This window comes from Calliphora vicina, chromosome 1, assembly GCF_958450345.1.
Source record: "Calliphora vicina chromosome 1, idCalVici1.1, whole genome shotgun sequence".
NCBI classification, from domain to species: Eukaryota; Metazoa; Arthropoda; class Insecta; order Diptera; family Calliphoridae; genus Calliphora; species Calliphora vicina.
The window spans coordinates 128,016,755-128,026,978 of record NC_088780.1 but is presented as its reverse complement, the minus strand read 5'-3'; the positions used below and the strand labels follow the sequence as shown (position 1 = coordinate 128,026,978).

The 10,224-nt window shown below is 29.1% G+C and overlaps 1 protein-coding gene across 1 annotated transcript; it reads left to right on the top strand.

The window, feature by feature from the left end:
* The first annotated feature begins 1,841 nt into the window (after window positions 1-1,841).
* Window positions 1,842-3,015, top strand: mRpL9 (mitochondrial ribosomal protein L9). Its single transcript, XM_065508012.1, has 3 exons — window positions 1,842-2,007; window positions 2,081-2,407; window positions 2,565-3,015. Exons 1-3 carry the CDS (start codon window positions 1,936-1,938, stop codon window positions 2,934-2,936), a joined length of 771 nt encoding a protein of 256 aa, XP_065364084.1. The 5' UTR covers window positions 1,842-1,935; the 3' UTR covers window positions 2,937-3,015.
* Window positions 3,016-10,224: the final 7,209 nt, after the last annotated feature.

The window sequence follows — 10,224 nt, the reverse complement described above, 5'->3', positions numbered from 1 at the left end:
CCCATATTATTAATAAAATCTTATATCTTAAGTAATTCCATAGTGAATTTTTTTACATAAAACCAACCATGCCCTTTGATACATTTTAAAATAGCATTAACACTTCCTTTAGTCCCTAATTCAAAGCATTGTTTGCATTTCCAAAAACCAAACGGAGATTTAAATAAGAATTTGTAAAGTTATATTTTATAAATGTGTCTTCTTTAGTTTTTGGCTTTCACAACAATAGCTATTCTACAATTCAATTTATTAACATGTTTTATTATCAATTTGATTTTCTATATAGTCTGCAGCTACATATTTGGCTCAATTTCTTTTACTTGTTATTAAAATATTTTCGTTTTTCATTCTTATGTCTTTAAGGATTTGTTTTCTTTTCTTTTGAGATCATTTTCTGTTTTAGTTATTTACTTATTGTTTAAATAAATAAATACATACTTAAAAATAAAATATTTAGAATAAAAATACACAAATTTCTTTTCTTTAATTTGGAAACACTCATTATTTTTTGAGTTTAAACATCTGCTTTTAAGAGATTATGAAAATAAATATTGGATTTAATTTTACCTACTTGGCATTGAAACATAGACATCTGCAGAGTCAACAGTTACAATGTGTAACTGTAGTCTACATATTTAAATTAATACAAACTGAAGGAAACAGATTTTATGGATTTCCATCCCTTATTCAAGAGGTCTGACATAAACAATGGTATTGGAATACATACCATTAGCATTATAACTAAACATGTATTATTTACGTACATTCATCCTAACTGGCTTTAAACATGAATGACATTTAATGTATTTTGCAAACCCTCAATTGAATACATAGAGGCCTGTTACACCTTTTTTCGGAATGATCTCAATTCCGTAGTTTTTATTACGATCGATTTAGTTTAGGTTCTTCAGATTCCGTGTAATTTAATAATTCTGTATTTATGATTTTAATTCGCCAGCGTTTTTTATATTAAAACAAAAAGTGAAACTTTTGTCACAAATATTTTTTAAAAATTTTAGAAAAACAAATAATTACATAGAAATATCAATTTCACTTTGAAAACAGAAAGTGGTTTCATTCCAAAAGAAAGGTTCGTTTTACTTTTTCTGAAAAAGCAAAATACGGAATTAATTGCACTTTCGATCGGAATAGAATTCTATGACAGGCCTGATAATCTAAAATACCGTTACCGTAATAACTACAACTGCCGTTACCGCTAATATATTGTCACCGAATTAACAGCAAATGCCGTTATTCTATGAACTACTTATTTAAAATTATGAAAAGATAAATTTTTGATTCTACGAAAGTTATTTGTAAAATTTATAGTGTCCGACCGAATATTCGGTTTCGGATCAGGCAAAAATCGGCCTAATTCCAAAAAAAGTTACTAAAAATTTAACTATTTTTACAAAATCTGCTCCGCTGACCACATTTTTTGAATGTTGTGCTTTCAGTTAAATAACAGATCTATCCAAATAAATTTATTTATTAAAATTTGTGCAGACCTTTTGAAAACATGATACTACATATTTTTTTTATTTTATGATAAACTTAGAATTGTGAAATAATATTTTTTATTATCCTATTTGCTTTATTATAACGACAATTCATTTATCTGTCCGTATTTCTCTTGCAAGTCTCTTGTGTTTGTAGATGGCAGATATCAAGGTATATAATAAGATGCCATTGTGCATCTAATGCACCTTGAGACAGATTTATTATCTTACTTTTATTTTATCTTAGCACACCTCATTTTCGCCCACTGTTGTATTTACGTTATTTGCTTTACGTGACTACGTCATTGCATAACAAATGTCAAAATCAGCTGGCTACCTTGATTCACATTAGAAGAAAAAATACCATTTCTAAAGCCGCAATTTGTTAATTCCCGAAATAACGAATATATATTTATTTCAATAACTATCAATTAAAATGTTGAAAAATTTGTGCGTACAGCAACTAAATTTATTGAAAACATGTGCAACTTTGCAGCAACAAGTACGAGTAAGTAGAAAATGCAATACAAAAATCTTATTATAAAACAATAAACACGCTCTCTTTTTCGTCTGCCGAATAGACCACTTTTATACTGAAACGTAAATATGATCCTCCACTACATAAAATCAATCAAAAGCCCAAGAAAATGCGTGGAAGACATCACATTTACGAATTGGTGGAAGACACACATAGCAAAAAACAAAAGGAAATCGAAGTCGTGCTGAAGACCTTTGTAGAGGGTGTAGGCGGCAAGGGAGATGTGATCTCTTTAAAGTCGAACTTTGCCTACAACAACCTACTATTGCCTGGTTTGGCTGTATATAAAACAGAGGCAAATGTAGCCAAGTATGCTAAGAAGGAAAATGAAAAATTGGACTTGGAGCATAGCTCACCATTTGCACAGAGGGTAAGTTGAAAGTTGTTTTAAAAAAAATATACAGCCCAATTATGAAAAACAATTCAATTTGAATAGGAAAAATTAGAAAAGGTGAATTTTTTCATAATTGGGCTATAATAAATCCTTACACATGTATTAATAATTGTATTCTCCACATTTCACTCAGACCGTAAATATGCTGGAGCGTTTAAATTTGGCCGTGGTTATGAATAAAGATCACCCCTGGGTCATTGAACCTTGGCATATTAAAGCTTCTCTCCGAAAGGCCGGTTATATCTGCAAAGATGAATGTATTACCATTCCAAAAGAGCCCATTGAAGGTCCCGATCTAAATAAGGAAAATAAAGAATTCTACTGTACGGTAACCATAAACAATTTAGAAAAAGCTCGCGTTAAATGTCGTGTGCATCATTGGAGCACCGATCCCAGTGAACGTTTACCATATGTTTTTGAGCATTGGAAAATGCCCTCTGAACCCTTAATGGACGTTGAAAAACCACTAGCTGGCGGGGACGGTGACACAAAGAATCCGGCTTAAAATGTATGAATAAAAAGTTGTTGAAATGTTGCAAAGTGTTTTTAATAAAAAAAGGAGACGTTAAATGTTTCGAACAAATAAAAAAATCATCAATCAAGACTCAATTCAATGATATCAATCAAGATTGTATCAGGTAATATATTTCTTAATTTCTTAAAATAAGTAATTCTGCATGAAAACCAAAAAATGATAAATGACCCTAAAAAAGTTGCGAAAGTTTCCAACTAAAATAGAAGATTAATTCTTACTCAAATGACGTTTCCCAAAATGTTTGTCCTGACGTCAATATTTGGTAAGCTGGGCGGTTACTGCGTAACGCAATCCAAAATCGAAAAAGTGTGTTAAGTACATCGTAATTCGAAAAGATTTCGAATCAAATTAGGCAGTAAGCCCCCAGGATCCAAGTAAAAAATGTAATTTCAAAGGGCTTTGAATACCGTATTTAAGTCATATCTAAAATTATCGTGTAAGTCCAAAAAATTCAAACGTTTGTAATTTTTCTGCAAAAATTTTATGTTTTTTAGTTTTCAAATGGAATTATTTCAAATAATTAGTTTAAATTAATACGTTATAAACCTCATATAATATCAAGTTCTTTTCTTTGCAAACAGTCAATTTTCATTAGCATTTTTGCACAATAAGCTAACGATATTTCTTTTTTGGATTTGCTCATAAATATTCGTTTAAGGTATCGTAATATCTTTTGTAATTTTGTCCACGTTTTTCAGTGGACGGGTAAAAATTAATAAATAAAAACATGTAAGAAAGTATAGTTGGGCAAACAAATTATCTACTCAACATGCCCTTTACGAATTATAGGGTCGCTATTCTGTTCCAATCAAAAAGTCTCAATTTGTTGGTCAGTGTTATTAATTACAATTCGAAAACGAGATCACGAGAAAGTACCCATTGAAATAAAATTACTCATTCGTTGTCATACAAAAAAATTAATTTAGAGGATGCAAACACATTTTTTATATAAGGGATTCCCTAAACTTTAAAAATCTAATTAAAAGTATGTATTTCAGTGTTGTCTACATTCGAAATTCGCTAATAAGCGTTTAATCAAGAAATGTAGCTCGATCTGTGATCACTCATATTTCTGACAAAAAATCGATTTTTTATATAAAAACTCAAAATATCTAAATTTGCTAATAACTTTGCCAATAAGCGTTTAATCCAGAAAAGGAGCTCGATCTATGATCACTCAAATTTCTGAAAAAACTCAAAATATCTAAATTCGCCAATAACTTGGCCAATAAGCGTTTAATCAAGAAAAGGAGCTCGATCTGTGATCACTCATATTTCAGACCAAAAATCGATTTTTTTATATAAAAACTCAAAATGTCTAAATTCGCTAATAACTTGGCCAATAAGCGTTTAATTAAGAAAAGGATCTCGATCTATGATCACTCATAGTTCAGACAAAAAATCTAATTTTTATATATAAAAACTCAACATATCTAAATTCGCAAATAACTTGACCAATAAGCGTTTAATCAAGAAAAGGAGCGCTATCTGTGATAACCAGGGAAACCGGAAATATGCTCTAAAAAAAAGCGTTTTAGGCGCTTTAAATATGCAGTAAAAACTTTAAAATATGCTCTTAAAATTTAAAAAATATGCTCTTAAAAAAAACAAACTTTTACCTAATTTTAACCATAAAAAATTTACTTAAATTTTCAAATAAAAATCGTTGTCTATTGGATCTGAAAACATTTTTAAATATAGAAAATGTTCTTTAAACATCAACTGATGTTACAGGAGCAAATTTAAAAGACAATATTTCTTTAACACTTAGAACGGTTAAGTTTGAATTAGAACTAAAATTTGATATTTAGATGGAGCTATTATTAAAATAGTGCTTATTTTATATTAAAACAAGTAAGAGAGCTATATTCGGCTGTGCCGAATCTTATATACCCTTCACCTAATTATACTTCAAAATAAAAAAATTTAAATATTTTTAGGTGAACAAAAATTTTTTTTCAGTTTTTTAATTTTTTGGATAAAAAAATTTTTCGAATTGTTATTTTAAATTTTAAAAAATATTTCTGTTTTTTAAATTTTTTTTTGGTGAGAAGCCATCTATTTTTCAATTTTGAATTTTAAACAAAGGAAGTAAAAACCTGTAACACAACAGCGAAAAATAAGTAAGACAAAATTTGTTTTTGATAAACTCAAAATATGCTATTAAACAGTAAAATATGCTCTAAAAACGCAAAATATGACATAAATATGCTCTTAAAACAAATATATGCAAAAATATGTATTTAAGGGTAAAATATGCAAAAATATGCACTAACAAATCGATGCCAAAATTCTTAAATAGTTCTGAAACGTGTAAATATCTTATCCATGTGCTCATTAGACTCACCAGAAAAAACATGCATTTGCATATTTTGGTTTCCCTGGTGATCACTCATATCTCTGACAAAAAAAAGATTTTTATATAAAAACTCAAAATTCGCTAATAACTTGGCCAATAAGCGTTTAATTAAGAAAAGGAGCTCGATCTTTGATCACTCATATTTCAGACCAAAAATTGATTTTTTTATATAACAACTCAAAATATCTAAATTTGCTAATAACTTGGCCAATAAGCGTTTAATCAAAAAAAGGAATTCGACTTAGATCACTCATATTTCAGACAAAAAATAAATTTTTTTATATATAAGCTCAAAATATCTAAATTCGCTAATAACTTGGCCAATAAGCCTTTAATCAAGAATAGGATCTCGATCTGTGATCACTCATATTTCTGAACAAAAATCGATTTTTTATATAAAAACTAAAAAAATATCTAAATTTGCTAATAACTTGGCCAATAAGCGTTTAATCGGAAAGGAGCTCGATCTGAGATCACTCATAGTTCTGACAAAAAATCGATTTTTTATATAAAAACTCAAAATATCTAAATTCGCTAATAACTTGGCCAATAAGCGTATAATCAAGAAAAGGAGCTCGATCTGTGATCACTCATAATTCTGAACAAAAATCAATTTTTTTATATAAAAACTCAAAATATCTAAATTCGCTAATAACTTGGCCAATAAGCGTATAATCAAGAAAAGGAGCTCGATCTGTGATCACTCATAATTCTGAACAAAAATCAATTTTTTTTATATAAAAACACAAAATATCTAAATTTGCTAATAACTTGACCAATAAGCGTTTAATCAAGAAAAGGAGCTCGATCTGTGATCACTCATAATTCTGAACAAAAATCGGTTTTTAATATAAAAGCTCAAAATATCTAAATTCGCTAATAACTTGGCCAATAAGCGTTTAATCAAGAAAAGGAGTTCGATCTTTGATCACTTATATTTCAGACAAAAAATCGATTTTTTTTATATAAAAACTCAAAATATCTAAATTCGCTAATAACTTGTCCAATTAGCGTTTAATCAAGAAAAGGAGCTCGATCTGTGATCACTCATATTTCTGAACAAAAATAAATTTTTATATAAAAACTCAGAATATCTAAATTCGTTTAATCAAGAAAAGGAGCTCGATCTATGATCACTCGTATTTCTGAACAAAAATCGATTTTTATATAAAAACTTAAAATATCTAAATTTGCTAATAACTTGGCCAATAAGCGTTTAATCAAAAAAAGGAATTCGACTTTGATCACTCATATTTCAGACAAAAAATAAATTTTTTATATAAAAACTCAAAATATCTAAATTTGCTAATAACTTCGTTTTTTAATATAAAAACTCAAAATATCTAAATTCGCTAATAAGTTGGCCAATAAGCGTTTAATCAAGAAAAGGAGCTCGATCTGTGATCACTAATATTTCAGACAAAAAATCGATTTTTATATAAAAACTCACAATATTTAAATTCACTTATAACTTGATCACTCATATTTCAGACCAAAATTCGATTACTTATATAAAAACTCAAAATATGTACATTGATTTACATGTATTCTGTTGTTGCAAGACTTAGGTTGTTGACAACAGACTATCAGGATTTCAATAAATTTGACTTTTCTGAAAAAATAAATCTGGAGAGGATTTTTGGCCATTATGGAAATTAAGAAAAGGACTCGGAATGACACTATATAGACATGAGAGTCCTTGCATAGATACAAATTTTTCAAATTGAATTAAAATTGTTATTTATAAATATTTTTTAATGAAATTTTACACTTACAGTGCCGAACTTAAGTATTGGCACAGGATGCTCATTGTACTTTAAGGTCTATTTAGAGGCAGTATTGTATAGATTTTTAATAAAAAAATATATTTACCAGATAGACTGTTGAATTTCCTATAAAATATAACCAACTTCATTTCAACAATTTAATACCACTATTTATTAATAACAAAACAACATAAAAAATACTTCATTTCAATGAACAAAATTATGGGCACACTTCATTAAAAGCTAAAAAAACATTTAATTTAGGAAGCAACATTGCAAAATTATAGTATATAGTTGCAAGTGATTTTTGCTTTATAACTGCCTCGAGTAGCTTAGGCATGAATCCACCAACTTGTTTGTGATATCTGACCCAATACTTTGCCATTCTTCAACTAATTCCTTTTTCACTCGCTTATCTAGCTCTTCCCACAGAGGCTCTATTGGGTTGAGATCCTGAGATTGTGAAGGGTGTGGTAGGGCATGCGAAATATTGTATGAAAGCCACATACGTCCAGTATAGGCCGAATTTTTGGGGTCATTGTCATTTTGAAAAGTGAAAGAAAATGGTAAAATTAACTTTTCTGCACTTTTTCTGAGGTGTATCCATATATTTCACTTTGTCCATTATTTCGTCAATGAACACCAGCTCTCCAACCCCTGCAGCGGACATACAACCCCACACAATTACCTCTCCAGCACCATGTTTTACTGTTGAAGCAATATTTTGTTTTTCCAGCTCTTTATTGGGTTTTTTCCATACCGTTTGACGGCCATCAGAGCGAAAATGATTAATTTTGCTTTCATCAGAGAGTAGCACTTGGTGCTAAAAATCATGTGGCTTACGTAAATTCCTAAACGGCATATTCAAAACGTTTCTTTTGGTTCTTTGTTAGATATTTTCAGCAAAATTAATAATTATTGTGCAAATTTTTTACAAATTGACATTAACAGTTTTTGAAACGAAAACTGTTAAATAAAAGAAGATAAAATGTCATTTTCTATGAACAAAAACTGGATAGATTGATAAAATTTTAAGAATCTGGTTAAGTGTGCCAATAGTTCTGTTCGACGGAATTGGGGAATTTTTCGTCTTTTTATTATTAGTAAATAATATTGCAAAATTGTTGAAATAAAGTTGGTGGTATTTTGTAGGAAATTCACCAATCTATCTGATAAATATATTTTTTTTATTAAAAATGTCAACAATATGGCCTTTAAATCGACCTTAAAGTACAATGAGCATCTGTGCCAATACTTAAGTTCGGCACTGTATATAGATTTTTTGTTATTGAAAATGGAAAAATAAAAACTAATTTTGAAATTTGTAATCAGGAATCCCGAAATTCCCAAAAAAAATTCCAAAAATGGGATATTTTCGTTTTTGGCTATAATATCCATCCATACCAGGGGAAACCCTTTACAAAATAATTAAGAACATATTGGGCCATCTAAAATGGGTTACTATATTTTGATATCGACTATGCGATTTGAGAATTTTTGCCCTAAATTTTAACTCGGTATCAAAAATTATAATTTTTTTTTCATTTATAATATTTGGTGTAAAGTTAGTTTTTCAAAAAGTACAAATTCATTATACATCCTTTTAGAAGTTTTTTAGATAACTTAAAAAGAATAAAAGTACTTTTTTCCAAAAAAAATAGCTAAAAATCGTATTTTTGAATTTTTTTTAAATTCAAATGCATGTCACTTTGGACTCAGTCATGATTTTTAAACAATTCTTCCTTTATTTGATATATACATCTGTTGTTAATCCTATAAAAGAATAATAATAAAAGGAAAATCGGGAAATATTTGGAACCGCGGTCATCAAAAAACTGGACTAGGGTGGGTAAAAATGTTGAAAATTTAATTTTAAAATGCGGATATCTCCTAAGCTATAAGAGATAATTGATAGCTTTGAAATCGGAACACAAACGAAAAAATAGGATAATTTTTAAAATTGACCATACCCCAGGTATTTGGGGACCCCTGGCCCAGCTCCTGGTGGGCTCATGAGGTCCAGATTCAAATCTTAAACTCGACAACACTTCCCCTTTGCACATTTCATTAAAATCGGACTAAGGGTTTAGAAGTTACAGATTTATTTCCCTCTTTTTTTTTCTCATAGCACTGTGCGGCGTTCTTCGAAAAAAAATTTTATACGATAATTAAGGCCGACGCAATTTTCTTTTTTTTTAACAAATAATTTTTTCACAAATAGATTTTTTTTAAATTTATGTAAACAAAACAAAATTTAACATCTAGCACAACAGCTGTTTCTCTGAGTTGCCGTAAACTAGAAGAATCGTGTGACTGGAATGCGACAATTGTTGCCACTAAATCGCTTTGCGCCAATTAAGACAACCAAATTTTATTTAAAATGAGGCAATTATGTGACTGCAGAGAATTTGATTTGGACAATTTCTTTATTGGGCCCCAATTCAGCCCAATAAAAATTGTATTAAATTCCTACCTTTATACTGTTTTAAGGCTTTTAAAACAGTGTGACTATGAACCTTCAGATTTTTTACTATTTTTTTCCATATTTTCACTATTAAAGTCCATATTGGATTTTTTAAAAAGTTTTAAAAGTTTTTTTTCGCTGTCCATTTTGTCCACATATAACGTGATTAAAAAAATAATAATTTGTTGGACCAAGGATAAGTTTTGGCTGGAATAGTGTGTATAAGTTTTTTCTGACTCACTCTTTCTTAACATTGCTGTTATTTTGCTTAACATAGACAAAACGTAAAAACGGCCACTGTTTAAAATAACAGTGATTTATAAATCACGTTCACTAAGAACGTCGCGATGTTCTTCAAAAATCATGGGATTGCTCATATCTACAGTAAAACTAACTAAATACAACACTAACAACTATTTTGTTTAATAAATTATTAATATTTACTTGTACTGGTGTAGTAATCAGTCCAGTTCCGACTAAACTTTTTTTTAAATGTCGATTTTTTATACATAAATCAGAAACACGACCGGAAAACAATTTACAAAATCGTGTATAAAAATTACTCAGTTTTCAAATAATACAAGTGTTTCTGAATCAGGCCCATAGTTTGCCTCGTTTTTCCTAGCTATTTCCAGCCTAAACAATTAATAAATTAAAACAAATGCATAA

Excerpts from the sequence above, each read along its gene's own strand:
- mRpL9 (XM_065508012.1), top strand. The coding sequence starts at position 1,936 with ATGTTGAAAAATTTGTGCGTACAGCAACTAAATTTATTGAAAACATGT. Across the intron at positions 2,008-2,080 it reads CTTTGCAGCAACAAGTACGA|ACCACTTTTATACTGAAACG; the intron begins GTAAGTAGAAAA and ends TCTGCCGAATAG. Across the intron at positions 2,408-2,564 it reads GCTCACCATTTGCACAGAGG|ACCGTAAATATGCTGGAGCG; the intron begins GTAAGTTGAAAG and ends CATTTCACTCAG.